The 25,060-nt window shown below is 39.3% G+C and overlaps 1 protein-coding gene across 6 annotated transcripts in view; it reads left to right on the forward strand.

Annotated features, from left to right (window-relative positions):
• SGCE (sarcoglycan epsilon) overlaps nt 1-25,060 on the forward strand; it is a 555,267-nt gene that overhangs the window by 437,748 nt on the left and 92,459 nt on the right. For all 6 annotated transcript variants that reach the window (XM_044065943.1, XM_044065944.1, XM_044065947.1 and 3 more), the window contains one exon: nt 21,421-21,464. In XM_044065943.1, the coding sequence (XP_043921878.1) occupies nt 21,421-21,464 (44 nt within the window). The remainder of the gene's footprint in view (nt 1-21,420; nt 21,465-25,060) is intronic.

Raw genomic sequence — 25,060 nt, forward strand, 5'->3', positions numbered from 1 at the left:
TTAAAGCATCATTTGTTAATGCCCCCTTTGATGGCTCTTCTTGTTTGTGCCATCCGTCAATGATATTTTAACCCTCAGCGAACAGGAAGAAAGACTCTTTCTGCCATGGGGATCAAGTTTTCTACCCCTCAGCGTACTTTCTCCAGAAATCTGTGAGGCGATAAGAAGACTTGATTCTGAAAATCCCAAGGGTCTTTTCAGGATCAACATGGGGATTCTTCCTCTAGAGGCATAAGAGGAAGCTTTAATGAAAGAGGCCACCCCAGAGGCAGAGGGGCTCCGCAAAATCAGGGCTACAGGGAGCCTTTCTGTGATAGACCCTATCAGCACTCCAGAAGCACTGTCCAGCTGCTTCACTCTGGGGGTAGTTGGGGGTTATTTTTTGCTTCACCTGGTCCAATCATACAAAAAATGCCTGGATGCTGAACATAATATCCAGAGATTATTACATTCTCTTTTCCCTTCCACCTGCATAGAAACAGACAAGACTCCCCGAAGTTCTACCCAGTCAGAGGGAGTTTGCTGTAAAAGAAATTCAAAATCTACTGCAAAAAAAGTCATCCAAGAAGTCCCACCTGAACAAAAAGAATTCGGAACTTACTCCCATGTCTTTTTAGTGCCAAAGAAAACAGGGGCCTGAGACCCATTCTGGATCTAAGCAATCTGAACCTATATGTAAAGAAGTTATAGTTCCGGATGGGTATGGTTCAGTCCATTCTACCACTTTTACAGAAGGATGATTGGATGTGCTCTATAGACTTACAGGATGCATGCTACCACATCAAACTAAACAGGTACTCAGAGGTCATCTGGGCTTCAGGCTGGGAGCCAGTCATTACCAGTTCAGAGTTCTGCCCTTTGGACTCACCACAGCCCCCATGGTGTTCACCAAATGTATGGCAGTACTTGCAGCTCACCTGAAACTGCAAGGGTTCCAGGTGTTTCCATACGTAGATAACTGTCTTGTAACTGCCCCAACCAGGCATCAACTGAGTCAAGCCAGGGATTACCTTTATCAGGTCTCTAACTCCCTGGGCATCACCATAAATCTAGCCGAATCAAACCCATCCCCAGTACAAAGACTGGAATTCATTGGTGCTCTGTTGGACACTATACAGCAAGTGGCATTGTTACACCCTCATCATATAAAAACATTGCAACACCAGGTACAGTCCATTCTAGATATTCTGTCTCCACCTGCAAGGTTAATACTTCAAGCCTTTGGGTCTATGGCAGCTGCCATCACTCTTTTCAGTAGTCTGTTCTTTAACATCCTTTGTCTGTTCCTATCAGACTAACATTGATTTGCAAACATCATCTTCAATGGTGGATTCTTTTGGATGACCTGTTCATTGGCAGGTCATTTCTTTTTCCTTCCCCCATAGCCACTGTGACCATGGATGCTTCCCACTTGGATTGGGCTGGCATTTCATGGGGAAGATGGTCCAAGGCACATGAGCTCACTTAGAAACCAAATTTCATATAAATATTCTGGAGATGACACTGGTCCTCTTAACATTGCAAGATTTCAGGACAATCTCCTCTTTGGGACTATTGCAGCTCACACAAACAACACGTCAGTGGTCTGGTATATCAGTAAACAAGGAAGAACTCATTCATATCTGTTGTGCGGAGAGACCATGAAGGTATGGGAATGGGTGACATCTTCTGGCCTCTTTCTACTTGCAACACACAGGGAAATCCAACTTTCTAGTGGACAAACTCAGCAGGTCTATTCTGACATCTCACAAGTTGCCCCTCAATCAATCACTAGTGAACTTGATCTTCAGCCATTGAGGTCAACCTTGCTGCAATCTCTTTGCTTCCCCTAGAACAACACGCACAGCAAGTACTTCACTCTGCTCCCCCCTCTGGGGGCATCCCTGAGGGATGCTATAAGTTTCTGCAGAAATCCAGAAGACTGAAGAGTTCAGTCATCCTCATTGACCCCTACTGCCTTTGTTAGATGTGGTTCCCCTTTCTCTGATCTCACCTGAGATATCCTTTTTGGATTCTGGGGTCCACACTGGGCCTCCTATCTCACCCATTGCAGACTCAACATCTCAGTCTTCACACTCTCAAACTAACTGCATGGTTTCTCCAGTTCCAGTAATTGTGCAGAGGTCCAGACTTGCTTTACCTGTTTGGACATAGTTTTAGTGTCTCAGGAAGCTACCACTAAGAAAGTATCCACTAAGAAAGTATACAGAAGCAAATAGCAAAGATTCATTGTTTGAGCTTCCAAAGAGAATAGCAATCCCTTTCCAGCTCCTGCTTCAGCTGTCCTTCTATTTGTTACTTTTTTCTTCATAGAAGGTGCTAGTTTTTCTACTATAAAACCTCAGTGGGCAGCCATATCCAACTTTCACACAGGAAATGTTTTTGGCTCCCTCTCTACATCTCGATTATGTAAGGCATTCATGAAGGGGATTTTTCTTTATAGGCCTCCAATAAAAGATCCATCTACCCCATGAGATCTCGCCGTTATTCTTCAGGGCCTCACTGAAAAACCTTTTGAGCCAGCTAGCAATTGCGAAATTAAATTTCTTTCCTGGAAAACCATTTTATTGGTATCCATAACGTCAGCAAAGAGAATTTCCAAACTTCAAGCTTTGTCATCCAAACTCCCTTACATTATTTTTCATAAAGATAAAGTATCTCTTCTTACCAATCTCTCCTTTATGCTTAAAGTAGCCACAGAGACCAATATTAACCAGTCTATTTAATTACCAGTTTTCTTCCCAAATTTTTTGAACAAGGGCAAATATATTTTACATTTCCTTGATGTACACAGACAACTTTGATTTTACCTTTGTAGAACAAAACTGTACAAAAAATCTGAACAACTTTTTATATAGTTTCTCCTAACCAATTACATTGGCCAAATGGATTATGGATTATATTTCTCTAATTTATTCAAAAAGTAGTCTACAATTGCCTTGCCCCCCATAAAGCCCATTCTACTAGATCTATGGCGACACCATCTGCTTTCTCCCCCAGAGCATCGATTGATGATATTTGTGCTGCAGCCACCTTGTCAAAGACTCGTATCTTTGTAATGCATTACAAATCAGACATTATGTCCAGAAGCAGAGCTTCTTTTGGTTCAACAGTGCTCTGGAATATCCTTCCTTGTGGCCACCCAAAAGTAACGTAGCTGGGGACTCTGACCCAATAGTGAGGAAGAATGAAAAGGACAACATCATATTTAGAAGTTATGTACTTATAATAACTTGACATCAGTGTTGTCCATTTTCATTCCTCCTCATCTTACCTCCCAGCCATACCCCAGCCTAGTGGCTCCTAGAGGATCTATGAAAATTATAAGAACATATATGTTCCTGGTTTGGGCCTCTGTATTTTTTTTTCTGTCTATTCCTTTCTTTACTTTTTTAATGATTAGGCAGCAAACTCTATCCGAGGATAGATAACAGTAATAGTTGTGGATGTGATTTGGGGCACTTAGGGCTTGGACCTCTGTACCTTCTTGCTTTATTTTTGTACATTCTTCTCAAATTTGACCACGCAGCTATAACTTTATTTAATCCTACTGCTGCTAAACATTTAGATCTGAAGTAGTTTGCTTCATTTGATCTTCAACCTGTGGGTTTCGGATCCACATCATATCCGACATGGCTGCGTTTTCCAGATGTGGATCCAAGCTCCACACTCCTCCCCTTATCCATAATGCCCCCCCGTCTCCCTTCTCCCTTCAGATCTCATTTGCTGCCATAGTGGTTACAAGAGTGGTTTCGGAGCTCCAGCTGGTGGGTCACGTAAGTGAACTAAACTCCGTTTTTTTCCTCTCTGAGTTCTGTTTTCTTCCTTATATCCATTACTTTCACTCGTGTCTGCGTCAGATATTAAAAAAAAAAAAACTTTCTTCTCCTCTCCTTTTTTATCTGAAGAGTGCATGTGTGTCTGTGTGCCTTTTGGACCTGTGTTGGTTATGGCAGAAGCCCCTAAGGCAGGGTTTAGGAAATGCACAGAGTGTGGCTATAAGCTATCCCTGGCAGATAGCCACACTCTGTGCGTGGTTTGTTTCGGTGCAGATCACCTCAAGTCCCCCTGTCCAGTTTGCACTGGTTTCAACGTCAGGGTACTTAAGGACAGGTGGGACAAACTGATACTGAAGGGATTGCTCCCCTCTTCAGGGACTACCGTCCCTTCTTCTCCAGCAGGGATAGCAGTGGCTGCTGCTTCTACTTTCCCTTCCCCGGGCTCTGGGACTCAAACTCCCAACAAGCGGTCCTGGGAAGGGGACAAGGCCATGAAAGACCATTCCTGTACGCAGTCCCCCAACCGCTCATCGGAGGCAGGTCCGCCACCAAAAGTTAGGCCTGCGACTAGGCCTGGATCTCCTCATTTATGCTCCCCCAGTTTCTCCCCCCAAGCCTGAGTAGACTCGTACCCAGTCACCAGTAAGGACTTCTCTCCACCAGCTCTCCTGACCAGTTTCAGTGGTGTCCTCCCGCTCCACCCGAAGTCTCAGCGAAGTGGAGATGGACAAGATGATGCAGAGATTTAGAGGTTCATAGGTAGGTACTAGGCTATTGGCCCTAGGGCCTATATAAGCCTAGCCAAAAAAATGTACCCTGGCTTTCACCACCCAAGAAAATTATATTCCTGTGCCCCTGTTGAGCAGAGCCACAGAAGTGATCCCTGGGGTGAATTTTCCATTTCCCATCCAGTCTTCAAGATTTTTCTTGAAGAGTGCTAATGAGGAGCTCTGTTTGACATGAGTAGTCTGTTTCAGAGTATGGGAAGTCTCTGGGACAGGAATCTATCCCTCCAGATCCAGATGGAAGTCTTGCCGGCACCCTCTCCCTCCAGAGCTGAGCTCCATGCAACCTTTGTTCCAACCAATAACACCTTCTCCTATCCATCCAGCGGTTTCGGAGGTCTTGGATCTGAGGACCCTCAGGGTCATGGGGTCGGTGCCGATAGTACCATGTACCTCAATTGCGGCCATTGCCTTGAGCTTGTCAGATCCAGTGGGATCGGATCCGGGCTGTCTGACCCATAGCCTTGGGGTTGGATCTGAGGGGGTGCTGTCTGCTCCGAGCACTTCAGAGTGGAGCATCCCACTCAACGTCTCAGCTCCTGGAGGCTCAGCTCTGACTCTCCTGTCAGGTCAGAGGGGGACAGGCCCTGCCAGTATATCCCAACTGCCAGTATATCCCAAGAGGTTCAACCCCCTTCGGCATTCATTGTGGTGGAGAGGGTTCTCTCGGTTTTGAGGCCTTTGACCATTTCATCTTCGGGTTCCGGCCAGACCCTTTTGGCTCTGAATGCGGTTCCAACCATCTTGCCATCTCAGGGACAGCCCGTGGTCGCTATGCCCCAGGAAGTTCCAGTGGAACATCAAGAGGTTTGTGAGTCCTCCTCAGAGCGTCCCCCTGAGGAGGTACCCCTACAAACATAAGTGTAAGAGGAGGCACTTAAACTATCCACTAGAGTCCCTCACGGAAGACATGGACTTGGATGAAGCGGAAGGTTCCCCAAGGTCACCCCCTGAGGGTGTCTCCTTTGGAGACATCATGGAGCTCCTTCACTGGGGGGGTGGTCAGCCTCCAGACTGACCTCAGATGAGTCCATGTTCCTTCAGGCATTCAGCTTGGGCCCATCTACCTCTTGTGTGTCCCCTCCTGCTGATTCACTTATGGATTTGATAACATCTAGGGCATGGAAGGAGCTGGACACTGTAGAGCCCATCCCTAAGCTCCCCGATAAAGTATTGAGTCCCCCGTCAGACAGGACGTATTGGAACAAAGGGTCCCCGGTAGATGCGATGGTGATGGCTGCCACCAAGAAGGAGCTCACTCAGGAGAGCTCCACGTTTCATCCCCCTGATCGAGAATCAAGAGCGATGTATCATTGTGGGAAGCAAGTATATGCTTCAGCGACCTTCCCAGTGAGGACACTGAACTATATGGCACACGTCATTAGACTCCAGAGAGATCTAGTGAAGGAAATCATGGAGTCTACCACAGAGTCCATGTTGATGGAAGACAAAAAGATTTTCATCCAAATGACCACTCTAAAAGCGGTTGCCAACACATCCATACGACTGCTGTCTCATGCTACAGAGGAGGCTGCAAGGGTGTCTGGAACAGGCGTTGCTATCAGGCATCACACCTGGCTCCAGTTGTGTCAATTTTTGGAGCCCTTCAAGGTGTTCTTTCACCAGCGTCCCCTGTGATGGTTCTTCCCTCTTTGGGAAGTCGGTGAAAGAGACTCTGGTCCAGTGAGAGAAGGATGAGAAGATACTGTCTACCATTGGGATCCGCTTCTCCTCTCTTCAAAGATCCTTTTCCAGGAATCAGCGAGGAATGAAGATGATGTACTTCCGGAAGTCTCAGGCGTTTTCTCAGGACACTCAGGATTCTCCATCCCCCAGAGGCAGAGGGGGTCATAACAGATGCTGCCCGAGAGGCAAAGGGGGTCCTAGGAATTTTGGGTCCTGAGAACCCTTTTCAGAGGGACCTGGGCAGCAGCCCTGAGGGGTTGCCCAACTGCTCATCGCTGAAGGCAGTCGGGGTCACCTGTCGCTACACCCAAAGGCATGGGAGTCCATTACAAAAGATTGCTGGGTGTTGCAATCATATCCAGAGGATATTTCGTTCCATTCAAGGAACGTCCCCGTCGAAACAAACTCCTCCCAGACATCCCACCCACGCAGTGGGAGGAGGCAGCACTAGAAATAGGAAAGCTGCTGAAGAAACGAGTCATCCAACCCCAGGCCAGTCCAGATCCGGCATTTACTCCAGGTTCCTTTTAGTGCCAAAGAAAACAGGGGACCTCAGACCTATCTTGGATCTGTCCAAATTGAACCTGTCAGTAACCAAGACAAAATTCCAGATGGTCACACTTCATTCCATCCTGCCCTTTCTACAGGCCACAGACTGGATGTGCTGGATCGATCTCCAGGATGCGTACTCAAGTTCATGGTCTTTGGATCTTGCAGTCAGATCAGAACAGAAGAACGCAATGGTGAGGTTGTATGGATCATTCCTGGAGCCACTGATGGAGTTGGCACTCAAATGACCCCTAACTGGATCAGTGTCTGTATAAATTTCCACATCTTCTTGTCAACATCGACTTCAGAAAGACTCCTAGATGAATGGAAGGAATAAAGGATAAAGCCACCAGATGAGGCTGAGAATTACATTGATGCATCTGTTTCAAAAACAGAGAGTGAAGCCTGGGGCTTATTGGCTGTGGGGAGAATCATAAAAGGGGAGAAGGTGAATGCATCCTGTGAACCTCTGGATCCACACATCTTAGTGTTTTCAGAGCTGGGACAACTAGCTGTGATGGCTCCATGGACCTTTTTCCAGCTTTCTTTGACCTCCTCTCCTGCTGCATTTCTCTTTCCTTACTGGTTCCTTGCTGCTTTCCTTTTCCTTTGCTTTCTCCTTTGGAACTTTGGACAAATGAAAAGGTGTCTCAGATGCAGGAGTGGCTGAACCCTACTTGGGTGGGAAGAAGACTCTTTAATACAAGTTTATCACAACAGCCTTACAGAGCCCGCAGCCCAAAAGAAGAAAAGGCTTCACAGTCGGTGTCCAGATGAGACACCCCTAAACAGTGTATGTCCACAGGCTGAGTACTTTTAAAAGGAAGCAGCCTTGTCCAACATGTGGGGAGAAAAGACAAACCCCAATAACAATTACTACAGCAATGGCCACAACCAACAGTAGCCGGCAGGAAAACTAAAGAACTCCTCAGTCACAATAACAGCAGCAAAAGCATTTATATTATTTTATTTATTTATCTTTTGTTGACCAGGTTAGTCCCACTAGGCTAGTAGCCTCTTTTCAGGGGAGACCTGAGGTGGTACTTATATTATTGGGGGAAATTTTGTCCTGGGCATCGAGAAACTTCCCCTATTTGTATTCGGTACTTGCGTTGTTTGAATGCAAGTATGTGCGCATGTCCCTATTTCTAGTATGGAGGTGGGTGGGAGGATGGTGCACAAGATGGAACAGCAGGAAAAGGGAGCAGAGGCAAGTGCTAGCTCAGAAGCAGCATGCAGCATGGTAAAGGAAAACTCTGAGGATGCTTTTCAAAAAAAGTTGTTTGAACAAAATGAGTTGACAGCTGGAAAGGAATGTGTAGTTACACTCCTCCAATTGGGAAGGCTGCGGGATGATGTACTACAAGAATTAAAACGAAGTGAGCCAAAGGATGAGATTTCATTAGCGGATATTATGCAAAAAATAAAAAAGAGATGAAGCGATGGAATTGAATAAAATCATATATATTCCAAGTGTTATAAATGTTGATGGTAACAGGGGTGTTGTAAAATATCTGGGACAACCAAAGACATGCTACTTTTGTGAAAAAGGACATTCAATTAATAGTTGTGATAAAAAGAAATGTTGTGTATGTGATTAAACAGAACATGAAGCAAAAATAATGTAAACTTGAATGTTATAATTGTAAAAAAAAAGGACATTTATAGATTGATTGTAAATAAAAAGAGAATGAGCTAAGTATTATAAACCAGAGTAAAGAGAAAGAACGAGAAAGGAATGAAGATGAGATAGAAATAGATGACACCTTAGGAAAAAAGGGAGCTAATGAAAAAATAATGAAGGGAGCTAATGAAAAATAATGAAGGACATGAATTAGAGACAGAGTTAGTGATGAAGATATACGTTGGAAAATCATGAGGGAAATTATTCTGTTGGTAGAAGAGTTAAAGATAGAAAAATAAAACTTAAAGCTTTTAATAGAAAAGAAGAAAAAAATGGATAAAGCCTTTCTTGTAAGAATTAGTATAGGATGATAGCTCCTAAACTAAGAAATACAGAAAGGAATAGTTTAAGACTTTTTTTTCTGTGGATGTTAATAGTATGAAAAATATTACTAGAAGGATAGCAAATTTAGAATGGTGCAACTAATGTGACATTGATGTAATCTTTCTGGAGGACATAAGAATTTTGACACATGAAGAAAGACTGCAGACAAAAAATATGGGATAGGGAGATATAGAACATATGGAATAAAATATGGGATGGGGAAATGATATAGAATACAGGGAATGAACAGTTTTCATGAATAGCAATTCTGTGTAGAAGAGTAGTTAAATTAGTTAAAATGTGAAGAAAAAGTATTATAGACTTAAGATGGCAAGAAAAAAGTATATAGAATTATTGCTGTATTTCCATATTTAACTAGTAAAAAAGGAGAATTTATTACAAAACGTAATGGCTTATGTGTTTGTAAACATGGACATCATAATTACAGATTGTTAGTGTGTCTTAAGGGGGACATGAAAAGATGTTAAAAAGATGATGGAAGTAATGAAATGTGGAAAATTAGCTATATGGAGTAAAAAAGATGGACTTACAAGATAGGTACTTTAAAATCTTTATTTTTATTATCAGAAGGAATATGTATAATGGAAGAAGAAACCATTATTACAGGTTTTCTTCAGTTCATCTGGCAATATGGTTGGGAATATATCACAATAAAGAGCATATAAAGATATGAAAAGGTACAAAAAATAAATGAAAAAGGAAAGAAAGATATTAAGCAGTTATGGAAGGATCATATTACTATGAAAGCATTTTATAATTGGTTGTAATGGTGGGTTGCTTTTAAAGAAAATATAGTGATGGTTATCTGTTCTGGAAAAAAAAAAGGAAAAGCATGAATATGCTAAAGTATATAAAGATGCGAGGAACAACTTAGTAAACAATAATAGAGACTATTAAATGAAGGAAAAAGATATTTATAAGAAAAATGATTTGAAAGTTAGAGAACTATTACAAAACAAAAGTATTTTTACAAGGGAGAAAAGAAGAATCTTTACCTTAGCTAAGTAAGATAGTAAAGGAGAACAGTAGCATAATGAGAGAATTGAAAGACACAGAAGGAAATGAAAACAACAGTCAGCAACAGATCATGGAAATTGTTGAAAGTTATGTACAATAAACGTTTAGTAAAAAAAGAAGCAAATAAATGAGAAGGAAAACAAATTCTGAACAAAATAATAAAGAAGGTTGGATGCTGGGGGGGGGGCAAATTGGAGTAACTGGGAAATGATTTTATTTGAGCTATGATACAGAATCGGAATTGTGTAGACATATTAAAGCCTTACTGAGTCTAATTATGATGTCTGCCAGAAAAGCAATTGCTAGAAAATAGAAATCAAAGACTAAACCAACTTTACTAGAAGCAATGAAGATAGTAACAGAGATAAACAACTGGAATTGGGATCTTTAGAAGATGGTAGGAGCAAATTACATATGAAAAATGGGAAATGGAGGATCAATACATGCAGATGAAGAATGAGGTATAAAATAAGGCAGAATTTGAATGAGCTGTGTAATGGTTGATTAACAATGGTGGATATGTTAAAATTGATGTATAATGTTTGCAGCTACAGTTGTTTCAGCATGGTTTGGAATTTATAATGTTTGCAACTGTGATTGTGTCGCTATGGTTCATTTTCATTTATAACATTGCCTACATCATACATGATAGTTTAATAAAGATGTTTCTTGTTTAAAAAATAATAATAAAGAAGTTGGAAAAGAGATTACATTATATGCGTTAGAAAAATTATTTAAACAGTTAAATGTAGAATCAGCATCAGACCCAGATGGTATTGGGTGTGAAACATATACAGATCTATAAAGATGGCAGAAAAATGATTTAATATGTATATTCAGTGACTGGTTAAATGAAGGATTAAAATATAAAGAATTGTGTAGTGAAGTGTTACATTTTATATGCGAAGAGGGAGAAAAAGAAGATATAAAAAGACTGGAAAGCAGTGGTTTTAAGTAATACAGACTATAAGATGCTTATGAAAATAAGACAGATTTGAAAATGAGATGCACTGTTTAATGGAGAAAAGTATGTACAGTATAAAAGGAAAAGGATGTCAAGAATTACTAATTATAGTGAGAAAAATTACAGATGATATAAATAGAAATAAGGCATACAACTTATGATAGGCAATATTACCCCACCCCACATAACTAACTCTACTAAATCTCCTTCCATCCTACTAAATCCTACCATACCGTACTACTATGTTATGTCTCTACTATGTATGCTCTAATTCTTTTACTTGTGGGTTCTTTCTAAATTTTATTAACTGTTTTAACTGCTGTTTTACATGTGATAAGTTTTGCGCTTTCCTGCCTAAACAGTACCAATAACTCTCTGTACCTACCTAGATTGTTATGTGTTTGATGTAATGTATATCTGCCTGTTTTGGAGCTTTTCTCCCCAGGACTCCATTGAAAACGGGTTCATTATGGCCCAATGGACTATCCTGGTAAACCAACTGCAATAAATAAATAAATAAATAAATAAATATTAATAAAGCATTTGATTCAATACGACATAGTGTGTGGAAGATAATGGATATGTATAGTATTAATAAGAAAATCAAGCTTATAAGAGTAATAAAAGTCTTAATTAAGAGATGGATAAGTAAATAATTAGATATGAGTAATAGTACAAAGACAGTGTTGTCATATGAGTAGTATTTTATTGTTTTGGTCATAGATACAGTAGTTAGACATAAACCAGAAAATTAAGAATGCAAATTATAAAATTCAAACAGAAGTTGAAATTTCAGTTGTAATATCATAGGCAGATTATATTATTAAGTTATTATTTATTTAGTTGAAAGTTTAATGGAAACAGGTATGATTAATAAAGAAAAGAGCAGAGGAATGAGTGCTGCAATATAAATAGCAGGCATACAATTTTCTATGAAGGAAGTATCTGTTTTATGGATAAGGTCTGATAAAGAAGACAGTAAGAAGGGATGGGAATTAATAATAAAGGAACTATGTTATGGAAAACATAAAGATTAGCATGTACGGCAAAAGTTTATTTGATTAATTTAGTGCTATTAGGAAAGATAGCATTGTTATCATGATTCCTAGAGGATATGAAAAACTTATATTGGAAATATTATTCTCCTTTGTATGGGGATCAAGATTAAATCCTGTAAAAAAATATATAAACAAGGAGGGAGGAGGATTATGTATGATAAATCCAATATTGTATGCTTCATTAAACTTGTATACGGTATTGAAATGGTTAAGTGAAAATAATGAGAAATTAATGACAATTGTATTGAATTATGAGGAATTTTGAGAAAATACAGGAAATAAAAGAACAAAATAATGTTTTGATGAAGAAATAGAGAATTATTAACAAAAGATAAGAATGTTTTAAATAAAACCTGATAAAGTAAAATAAAATAGAAAAATATATGTTATAATAATTTTGTGAAATAATATTATTGTATTAATCTATGGGAGAATGTTTCAGAAGTAAAGATCAAAGCAATTAAAGAAATAAACAATTGGTGTAGATATAATGCTAAATGCCAAGATTTTTTGTGGAACTTGGGAATAAAGAAATTACCTTTTAATGCAAATATGCCATTATAAAAATCAAAATGAAAGAATATGTTTGTATTATGGAGAAAAAGAAACAATAAAACATGTTTTCTTAAAATGTGAGAGACTTAAAAATTGTGGAGTACATTGTGTGTAGACTTTTTTTTGAAAGTATCAAAAATATGAAGATAGAAATACGGACATGATTGAATATGGATATTATGTATACATAAACAAGAATTTGAAGACAGATTTAGATAAGAAAGTATTTTTTGTAGTTTGGATAATATGAACTGAAAGAATTAATGAAATAATGTTTAATGGAAAATTGGTGTTGTCACTAATAATAAAGAAAATTAGCTTATCGTTATGGAAAAAGGAGTGGGGGTTGATATAAAATATAGAAACGGCAATCTTTGATGTGTAAAGTGTGAAAATTAAAATTATTTAAATGATTGTATAAATATGCGAATACGCATTTTGTGTGTGTGTGTGTGTGTGTGTGTGTGTGTGTGTGTGTGTGTGTGTGTGTGTGTGTGTGTGTGTGTAAATATGTAAACATGTATATATAAATAACAGACCCCTACTCCTTTTGATAGGTGCCATGGGATCTTTTATATCAAACTGATTTTCCACCAGCTCAAACAGATAGGGCCTCATTTTCACATCTCACCAAAGAATACATACATGCAGGTATTTCAAGCATGGGCATTAATGGTCTTCTAGCCTGCCAATGTGTCAAAACAATTGGTCCCATAACAAGTGTCCAGGCTGTTCTTAAAAATATCTAAGCTAGTGCTTACTTTAATGTAATTTGGTAGTCTATTTCATGTATCAGCTGCTGTGTCAGAAAGTCAATTAGTGCACTTCTCATTCCTATAGAATCATCTACATAGGTTGTCTGACGATTATATACTACTTTTTGATAACCCCAAACATTCCCAGAGGAAATTGTCTCCAAATGGCCTATATACCTGAATAAGGTATTCTCTTAAATATCTATATGAGATACTGTACAAGTTCAGATATTTTAGTCTTTCATGATAACTTAAATGTTCACATTCATGGATGCCCTTGGTATATTTCTGCTGTACTCTTTCCAGTTTACTCATGTTTGTTTTCTTATAAGGTTTCCATATTGTTATTCCATGCTTAAGTTTGAGTCTGATGTAACTAATATATAATGATTTAATCATTCCTGATTTCCTAGACTTCATAAATATTTTATACATCCTTTAGTTCTATAACTATTTTTAACCAATTGTTTGATATGATTAGAAAAAGTAAAAGCTGGATTTACCCATATACCCATGGTCCTTCAATGAATCTACAGTTTCAATCGCTGTGTGCTGAATTAAATATGCACCTTTCAGTGTATGCCTCCCAAATCTCTTGCTTAGTTTTTGATGATTTTATCAGCATATTATTCTCCTTCACCCAAATGGTCAATTTAGTCAAGTTCTTTTGCAGACATACTGTATCTGTAACATGTCTAGTCAGTCTAACCAATTTCAAGTCATCTGCATACATGTTGTAGAACACCTCAGATGAAAAAGATAGATCAGAATAATACAATCTAAACAAGTATGGGCTTAAGGCAGAGCCCTAAGGGACACACTGAATGTTACACTCAGGAGTGCACCACCCCCTTCATGCTGTACTGTAGTGTCGGTAGTCCATCTAAGTAGTGTGGGAATAGAACCCACAGCCTCCTGCACCAAAGTTGAATGTGCTACCTGTTGTGTGACTGATACTGACAAAACAATTACAGAAGATCACATGCCCTGACAGAACAAGCGTCAAATGAGATCTGAGGTAACATGAGGACCAGAGAGAATTGTGGGAAGTGGAGGAGTCAGATCCGTTAATTCAAGCTTCTGAAAAAAGTGCTGACATTGAATCCAGGAAGGTCCGATAACTCAGTGGTTGAATTGGACAAAAAAGACTTAAGATCCTGTCTTTCTAGTTTGCTCAGCTTGAGCTGACTAACGATTTGGGTGCATGGAAGATGTCCTGAAGCTTTCTAAGATGGCCGGCTATTATGTCCTTGTCAGGATGTAACCCATATAGCAAAGGCTACTGCAGCAGTGATCATTTGAACTCTACTGTTATGATAAGTTTACTTACACAAGTATACTTCCTACTAAGTTAGACATAAGACAGAGCAACTGGCCTACGAGGACCACTCTTGCCTGCAGGAAATATTGGATCAGAAGATAATGTGGAACAATGAGGAATCTATACGTGAACATCATTTCTCCCTGTATAAGCACCTAGCCAGTACAAGACACATTTGTAAATCAAACTGCACGAGGATCACTTACTCCAAAGATCTTAAACTAGCCTCTGACATCAACAGGTCATGCTGTAGAGATACATACATCTCCCACAGACTGCCACTTCTCTGGAACAAGCTTCCAATTCATGTGAAACAGAGCCCCTCCCTGACCCTCTTCAAACACAACCTAGATCAATGGATGGGTGACCTCAGATTCACTCCTGGGGTGGCCCTTGTGGCCGTCATGGACAAAGGAAGTTGGTGTTAACTACCACAGACCGTTATCTCTGTGAACTTCACTCACCTAACCATCGACAACTGGGACAGCTTGGGATAAATATGGTTATGCTTTTAAGGGCTCTGGGGCCATTAACCTAGTAACCATCTATGAACCTGTAAGATCTGCATTGGTACTTTACAGAGAAAAGACACTATCTGTACTATTTTTACTATGTAATATGGAGCTTTTCTCCCTGGGCCTCCACTGAAAATGGGCACCTTGAGCCCAGTGGACTTCCCCGGTCATCAAACTGGAAATAAATAAATAAATAAATTTACAGGTTCTGACCAGGAGAAGACATGAATAAAATGGGTAAAGTTCACGTGTTAATGATTTACTGTTACAATGACCTTTCCTCAGACATCTTCTGTTATGTTAAGTGTACTAATCTGAAATTTCAAAAGATCTCTTTGCACTGTAGGCTTCCTAGAACTGAATTAGAAATCATGTCTTCTTGTGGGTTATTATTGTGATAAACTATATTAACTAATTGTAATGAAGTACAGTTGGTTTATTTGGCTACATGCACAGCCTGTACATCGTTCTATGTAGGCAAAACTACTAGAAAGTTAAAGGAGAGGATAATAGAGCATACATCAGAGATCAGAAGAAAAATATTAACAAATGCTTTGAGCAAACATATTGTGGCAGAAGGTGAGAGACATAAATTTAAGTTTAGGGTTATGTGTACCATCGAGATGGGAGTAAGGAAGGGAGATACGAATAATACATTGGAGCTGAAAGAGTATGAGTGGATTGTAAGATTACAAGCAGACGTAAAACCTGGCCTCAATAATGCTGTTAGTCTTAAGCCAGTATTGCTGAAAAGGCAGAGAGAGAGTATTTGATTGTATTAAATATGGAAGGATGTTATCTTTATATGTGTTGTATGTATTATTAATTTTTACTTTATGATTAAATGTACTACGCTATATGCATTTATTAATGTTATTTGTAATTTTGAGTATAGTTGGATTTTAGGTTAAATGTATGGAAGTTTTATACTATATTTTATTATCTGTCTTTTTAAATTTTAATTGATAGGTAATTAGGCTGGTTGTATCATGTGATTAATTATTTCTCCTATTTAAAGTTTGAAAATAATGATTTTATTATGTACTGATGAAGGGTGTAAACCCGAAAGCTTTGCATTAAAGTATTTGGTGTGTCAAGTATTTGTTTTCTATAGAGTTATATTCTCAAACAGTATCACCTGTGTTTGATTCAGTTCGTGTTTGTGTTTGGTGAATACTGTTCACGCCAAGCGAAAGGAGGAGAGTTTCAGCCAGCCAGCCAGCCAGCTAAGAGTGTTAACTATTATGGAATCACAACCAGCAGTCCCGAGGAGTTCGGTGAAGAAGTTGCTCCAACAACAGGATAACCCGCTATTAAAAATGGCATTTGTTGTGAATCCCCCCCCCCCCCAGGTAACCGTTGGCCAGGAGGGGGAAGACTTTAAGCAGAAATTATCTATCCTTGAAAGAAAAGTTCAGTCCTACAAACAACTCCAATGGCAACGGTTGAGCTTCCAGGCTTATTTGGAGTTGGGTGTTGTTCCGCGAGGGCTAAGAATTTTAAAGATGTCCTCATATGCTAATACATATAATGATCTCCTAATGCAGTGGCAGCAGTTAAATCTCAAACTTAGTGCGGATTATATGTGCCTTATGAACAGTTTCTTTGAGCCTATAGAATGTAAATTTGTAGAAGAAATAGAAGCATTGGAAAATGAAATAACTGGCATGTCATGTTTTGTAGATCTGTCCGATTTATATCAGACTGTTTTAGATTGGCTTTATGCATTGGATATGAGACTACAACAAAAAAGAAAAGTCAAATTCAGGGGGATGTTAATGACTTTAAAAATGGTCACATCTTCTCGTGGCCGAGAAATGACAATTATTCTGTAGGCTATAAAGATAAAAGATTAGAGGTGAAGAAGAAAGCTGCTAATTCCCTTGATCAACTTGATACTTTTGATGTACAGCAGCTGCCTTTGGATTCTTTGGTTAATCCAAAATCTCAAAAACAAATTAACCCGCCCCCGTCAGTGGAATCGTCCAATCAACGGCAAATTCCACTTATTAAGAGTGGAGTGAATGAGGCGTTGACACCTATACCTCATGACGGTGAAGTTACGGCTGATAGCGTAGTGCATCCCAAGGTGAAGGAGTTGATGGCGCCAAGTGGTTTGAATAATGTGAAGGAGAATGCTAAAGAGAAGAGTATACAGAGGGAGATAACTTATTTTTCTCCTTTTCAACTAAAACAACCGGAAAAAATCTCCACACAAACTTCAATAAGGGGTGCGTCTTTACAACGGCAAGCACAGCAGTTAGGTACAGGGATCAAAAGGAAGAACGGCAGTCCACTGGTGCAAAACAAGTCGGTAAAATATGCGCACAAGTGAATAGAGACACTGCACTGGTAAGATCAGCTGTCGAATATGGGGCTCAGGATGAACAGCGACAGTTCGCTTATACACGGCAGGATGATGCGGTGTATGCACAAATAAATAAAGGTACTGTGAATCTTTCAAATTTAACACTCACTGAATCTCAATTAAACATTTTGAGTAAGGGATTGAAGTTTATCCCAAATACTACTGACGATATTGTGCAAGCAGTAACAGATTTGAAGCTTTTTGTTAGAAAGGTTAGCTTGAAGCTAATCTTTAAAGACAATGGTTCGATAATGCCTAAATGTAGGAAATTGAGTGTATTTTCACCAGTATTATGTCCTATACTGTCTGCTTTTTTCTAATATTGTTGAATGTGAGTTAAGAGCATTCTTTAAGAAGAGATGTAAAAAAGGTGTGTACAATTTAACCCACTCTGAATATATGGCTATGAAAGAACTGCAAAAGAATGATGGAATTGTCATAAAACAGGCAGATAAAGGGGGAGCAGTAGTTTTAATGGACAGGGTATGGTATATGTCGAACTTTAAAGATTTTTTAAGTGATGTGTCTACATTTAGAAAAATTTCTTATAATGAAGTTAAAAAGCATATAGTAAATATAAATATGTTAATTTATGAGTTACAACTTAATAATGACATAGATATTGATTTATTTAATTATTTGAGTGTACCCTGCCCTAGAATACCGCAGATTTATGGTATCCCTAAGATTCATAAAGATCTGGTGAATCCCCCACTTAGACCAATTGTCTCAGGGGGTGGTTGGATTACACAACCCATCTCAAAATATCTACAGACAATTCTAGGTGTGTACTTGAACAGATGTTCCACAGTGTTAAAAGACACTAACAGTTTCCTGCAAGAATTACATAATTGGTGCGTGAATAGTAGTGAGCAGAGTTATGTATTGGTATCTCTGGATATAACTTCATTATTTACAGTTATACCCAATGAATATGGCGTAAATGCAATTCGTGATTTCTTAATAAATTAAGTTAAAATGAACGCTAGGGAAACTGAAAATGTTTGTGCCCTTCTTGAAATAGTGTTATTGAACAATATTTTTATTTTTGATGATGAGCCGTATTTACAGCTCACAGGTGTAGCAATGGGTACCCCCATAGCCAATACATATGCCAATATAGTGCTATATGAATGGGAAAAACGAGTGATACTTAGTGGAATAAATGAGATGAATATGAATGTTAAATTTTACAAAAGGTTCGTGGACGATTGTTTTCTGCTATTGGGGGGTACCTTATTGGAACTAAATGATTATATAAAGTATCTCAATGAGACAACAGAATTTTTAAGGTTTAAAATGACAGCATCAGAACAAAGTATAAATTTTTTGGATGTACACCTATATAGGAATGGGGATAGGCTGGAATCCACTATATATAAAAAAGAAGTGGATGCATCTAGATATATTAATAGAGATAGTATGCATGCCCCACACACCTTTAAAGGTATATTGAAGGCCCAGCTGATAAGAACTAGTAAATTGAATACTATAGATGCCAGGTTTGAGGAGCAAGCTAAGGACATGATGTAGGAGTTCTGGAGAAGTGGTTATTCTGAATATATTATTGATAAGGTTTATAAAGGGGTAGTGAATGGGAGAGGAAGTAAATGTAGACCTGTCTTCAATGGAGGACCAGGTGGCATTGAATTCCGAAATGTGGGGACAAAATAGTCAGATACCTTACTACATTTAACTTGAATACTGATGCCATACATAATATAGTGGAGAAAAATTGGCAGATTTTAATGGCTATGCCAGAAATTAAGTTAATTGTAGGTGATAGACCATCTTATGCATATAGAAATTCAGAGACCCTTAAACAAAAATTCTGCTATAAAGATTTCCAGCAGATAAATAAACAAGCACAAAAAAGAGTGGGCACAATGAAATGCTATAATTGCACTTGCTGTGATGATCTGTATGAAGGTGAGAATAGCTTTGTGCATCCTACTAGTAAGGAGATTTATAATATTAAAGCCTTAACTAATTGTAGTGAAGTACAGTTTGTTTATTTGGCTACATGCACAGCCTGTACATCGTTCTATGTAGGCAAAACTACTAGAAAGTTAAAGGAGAGAATAATAGAGCATAAATCAGAGATAAGAAGAAAAATATTAACAAATGCTTTGAGCAAACATATTGTGGAAGAAGGTGAGAGACATAAATTTAAGTTTAGGGTTATGTGTACCATCGAGATGGGAGTAAGGAAGGGAGATATGAATAATACATTGGAGCTGAAAGAGTATGAGTGGATTGTTAGATTACAAGCAGATGTAAAACCTGGCCTCAATAATGCTGTTAGTTTTAAGCCAGTATTGCTGAAAAGGCAGAGAGAGAGTATTTGATTGTATTAAATATGGAAGGATGTTATCTTTATATGTGTTGTATGTATTATTAATTTTTACTTTATGATTAAATGTACTACGCTATATGCATTTATTAATGTTATTTGTAATTTTGAGTATAGTTGGATTTTAGGTTAAATGTATGGAAGTTTTATACTATATTTTATTATCTGTCTTTTTAAATTTTAATTGATAGGTAATTAGGCTGGTTGTATCATGTGATTAATTATTTCTCCTATTTAAAGTTTGAAAAGAATGATTTTATTATGTACTGATGAAGGGTGTAGACCCGAAAACTTTGCATTAAAGTATTTGGTGTGTCAAGTATTTATTATTGTGATAACCATTATACCATTATACAGTGAATTGCTTTGAATTTCTTGTTCAGTTTTTGCTGACATTTTTTAACAAACATAAGCCCTTCTTTTACACATTGAGTGCTTAAGTTGACTTAAGTATTCTTGCCAGCATTTCCTTCTATAGCTGATTAATATCAAGCATTGTAAGTAGTGCATCTCCTCTCTAAGTAAAAAGAGCAAAACAAAACAAAAAAGTCTCAAGCCAGATGCATATACAACCCAGCTGGAGAGACCCTTGAAAAAAGCAGGGAAATAGCTCTGAAAATGTATTTGCAAGCCTCCCATTTGCCATGTATCATGGGAGACATCCAGATTACTCCTGACAATATTTGTGTTTAAATACACATGCACTTAAATGTACACTGATACATGAGCCTTTAATAAGGCACCCAGATCAGTAAACCAAACTCCACTAGCAGTAAACACATTTTAACCTTATGTGGGTTCATGGAGACAGAATAAGCGAATAGTCTGGCTATGGTCTGATATACTTGGCTTGCAGTACATGAAGGATGGGTACCAGTAAAGTTCAAGCAAAGAACCAAAACAAAGTTCTACAGCAGATATACATAAAACTCAACCACAGGGACCTTGACAGAGCAGAGAAACATCTGTGTAGAGACATTTGCAAATGTCCCATTAGCCAGGTTTCATGGAAGATATGCAAATTACCCCTGAAGGCATACTAAATTGAATTATGCACATAAGTGCATATGTGTCATCATGACAGTATTGTGGGAGTACTACAGATGTTACTGTGCCAAGGATGGGGTTAGGCTGTCAAAATCCGTTATGCACTGCTGTGAATTAACATCTCTTTGAGACAGAGAGGGGATGCTGCATAGTTCCAGTTCTTTGAGGTGGAGTAAGCTAGGGTTCAGCCTTAAATGCAGGCAGCCCCAGTCAGGAGGCCAGAGAAGCCAGACCATCATGCCACTGTGGCAAGGGTTCTTCCCAATTCCTCCAGAAAGCTGAGCCTGTAACACTAACTGCTTGAAGGGAAGCACTGTGCAGAAGATCAAACAACCTTCATGGCTGTCAAGGTGATGGTGTCTTCTGGTCATTTTTTTCCCAAACCAATGTTTTTTCTAAGAGACAGGTGTATTGAGGGGTGAATGAGGAGGCTCAAGACTTATGAGGTGTTGATGGTTGATAGACTGAGAAGGGGAAATGTGTACAGAACAAAAAGAGGATGTGCTGTAAAGTTGTGTCTTTTCACAACCGTATCTGAAACCATAATGCTATGTATTTTGTGTCTGTTAGTAAATTGTTGTGAAACATTAAGATTTAAAACTTACAGACATAATTGATCAAATTATTCTCTCTCTACAGGAATCTGCCACATCAGACTAGGATTCCTCAACAGCAAAGTGGAGGTAAATGTTCAGAAATGTTTTCTTTAATACTTATACTGTTTGTGCCAGTTAGAGAACACAAATGACTCCTTAACAGATCATTTCCTTTAGTATGTAACATCAATATGTAATATCTGGAAAAAAGGAACTTGTGTAATATATACTATAATTTAGAATTCCAGGGTATATATTTGCTTGTAGATTAAACTAATATGATCCAGGCACACATATGGCAGTATCTGAAGTTACATTTGTATTACAATAATTATATGAAAATGAAAATGCATGTTTTCTTGTGCATGGTAATTTTTTGTGAACATGTAATGTTAGCTTGGTCATTTTTCGGTTCAGCTGTTGTGCTCAAAGAATTGAGATGTGTATAACCTTTTGTTGATTATAACAGTTCTGTGTTTTTTTACTAAAGCAGCATAAAGTGTGTGTATTTAAATACTGGACTGTAGTAGGAAATAGAGGTATGTTAAGAAACAAGAACATTTTAACAGAGCCATTGAATCTTCCCACCTTCTGTCCCTCAAGGTATACCTTGAACTGGCTCACCTCCAACTATCACACAAGACAAGTCCTAAAAATGCTTTCAAAAGGTAAAAGTACTGCATTGATGGGTCTTGACAATGTACCTGAATGCAGCTTAAAACGTATGAAGCACAATTTAGCCACACCCTAACAACACTGTTCAGTCTTAGCCTTCATACAGGTTTTGTACTAAGCAAATTGAGAACAGCTACATTCATTCCCTTACATTATGGAGGACCTTCCAGAGATTCAGGCAAATACAGACCTACAAGTCTGACCAGCCTCATATACAATGTCATGGAAAGACTTATCATGGAATTAATCAATCAAGACATAGGGAACCTTCAAACTCTAGACCCATCTCAGTTTGTATTCATCAAGGGCAGGTCCTGCTTACTGAACTTGGTGGATTTTTTGGAAACGTCACCAAAGCAATGGATGAAGGCAAAACACTACACACTGCATACCTCAACCTGACCAAAGCTTTCTATGTAGTTCCTCAGTCAGACATAGTCAAAAAGATAAATATACTGTGAATAAGCCCCAGTGTCACCTGCTGGATTGCCAGCTTGCTCACAGAATGCAGATAATCAAAACATTGGAGGTTACCTCCACAAGGAGACCTTTCACCTGTGAAGTCCCCCAGGGTTCTGTACTGGGACCTTTCCTGTCTAGCATCTACTTTTCTGAAGTAAAATCCAATACCAAATTGCTCTGGCTGACTAAGTTTGCAGATGACTGCAAACTAGGAGCAGCTATTAAATCTCCAAATTACTTTGCCTTCCTGCAGGAAGGTTTTTCTGAAATAAATAACTGGAGTCAACATCATAGTCTGAAACTAAATGCCAAAAAATACATTATTGCGTCCTTTGGAAAGTCGTCATCTTCTTCTTTTGTCCCTACCTGGTGGCCAGCAGAGATGGTCGACCTTATAATTGGTACGCTGCTGTGGGTGCCGCTGGATTCCAGACTTCCTTCATAATGCCTTTCCATGCTGATTGTTCCATGGCAATGTTTCTGACCTCTTGTAGGTTGAATCGCTGGCTTATCAGGTCCTCTTCAGTCTGTTTATCCCCAAGTCTTCTTTGGTGCAGATTTGTGAACTCTCCAGTTCGCAGGGTGCTCTCTTCATAATAGTCTGTATGGCAAGTGGCTGGTGTCCATCCTGCTCACGTGTACAAACCAGAGCAGCCTCTTGTTCTGGATCTGTTTGCCGATTGTTGGCTGCTGATCACATCTGGTCCAGATGCTCTTGTTTCTAATGTGGTCAGAAAGTGAGATTCCCAAGATTTGGTGCAGTCATCACATTTGGAAAACCTCAAGCTTGTTCAGGTCTGGCTTGAGGAGGTTCCACGTTTCTGATCCATAAAGAAGAACTGGCAAGATCAGTGACAGGAAAAGGTATATCTTGGTGGTGATAGAGATGTTTTTCTTGTCCCATAGACACCACTTGAGCGAGGCAAATGCTGTGGTGGCTTGTCCAGTCCTGCTGTGGACTTCAGCTCTTGATGCCACCTTCTTCTTCTGTACCAGCGAACCCAGATACTTGAATTGTTACATTTGTTCCATCTGAACTCCCCCAGGTGGACAGTGGCTTATGACCCATCAATTGCCATCACTTTGGTCATGTCTGCATTTATCCATACGCCATACGATTGGGTGATGCGGGTGATGTCATAGAGAATATTTGCGGCCTCAGCACCATGGTATGCGAAAATGGTGCTGTCATTGGCGAACATCAGGTCAGTCATAGAATCAGCTTCATCATACTGGATTCTGCTCTTGTCTTCAAATACTCTCCTCATGATGGCATCCACCACTGTGTTGAACAACATAGAGAGGCCACATCCCCTTGATGGACCCCAGTTTGGATGGTAAGCTCTTCAGACAGCTTGTTCCGAATGTACACCTGGCTGAATGAACCACTGTATGACACTTGAAAGAGTCTGATGATTTTTCGGCCCTGTGCTCAGTCTCAAGTGTCTTCCACAGGGCAGGCCAGTGGATGCAGTCAAATTTGGACTTGAAATTAATAAAGAGGATAACTGTACATTGTCCACAACTGATTCTTTCCTCTATTAGCTGACAGATGGTGAAGAATTGATTGCAGCATCCTCTGTTCAGTCTAAATCTGGCCTGTTCTTCCCTGCTGGTTTGCTCAGGGTGTTTCTGCAGCCTGGATTGTATGATCTTCATAAAGACTTTGCTGAAGAGCAGGCTGATGCTGCAGTAGTTCTTGCATTCCCTGTTGTCCCCCTTCTTCTGGATAGGTATGCCGATGGCCTTTTTCCATGTGGATTGTATCTGTTCCATAACCCATAGCTCGATCAGTGCTTGAAGTCAGTGGAGCAGGGTATCACTTCCAGCCTTGACTGCTTCCACAGTGACCTGATCTACTCCTGGTGCCTTGCCGTTTCTCAGTGTTCTGGTAGCTGATTTCACCTTTTCAACTGAGGGGTTTGCATCAGTCATAGGGGCTTCAGAAAGATTGATGGGTGGCAGATCAACCATTGGTCCATGAGGTAGGTCATGGTTGTAAAGCTTTGAAAGAATTTCCTCCAATGTTTCAGACATTCAGAAGGTGAGCACATGAATGTTCCATCCACTTTTTTGATGTTGTCATTGGGGATTTGCTCTTCCCACTCTGTAGTTTGAGGGTGCTGTATAGGGTGCTGTACTTGTGTATGGATGCTGCCTCCTCAGGTTTGGCTGCCACCTGATTCCAATATGCTTCCCTTTCTGCTTTCAGCCTCTGGAGAACTTCTTGATTGAGCTGCCTGTATCATTCATAGTTGACCAACGTCACCTGCTTCTGTTGGGTTACAAGATCCAGGCACTCATCAGATATCCATGGCTGTGTTCAGTAGCAGATGGGTGGGCATAGCAATTTAGTGAATTCATTGATGGAGTTTATCTGCTTTTCTCCCTCGTCCATGTCCTCCATTTGGGCCAATGCTGGAAACTGGTTTGAGAGTTTGATCTGGAATTCCTATTTGCAGGCAGGGGCCATCAGTTGCTTCTAGTCCAGCCTGTCTGGCGGAGCTAACTTGCACTTTGCATGCTGTAAGCAAAGCTGCACCATA

This window comes from Protopterus annectens, chromosome 3.part0 (assembly GCF_019279795.1).
Source record: "Protopterus annectens isolate FY-2018-M chromosome 3.part0, PAN1.0, whole genome shotgun sequence".
In the NCBI taxonomy this organism is placed as follows: Eukaryota; Metazoa; Chordata; order Ceratodontiformes; family Protopteridae; genus Protopterus; species Protopterus annectens.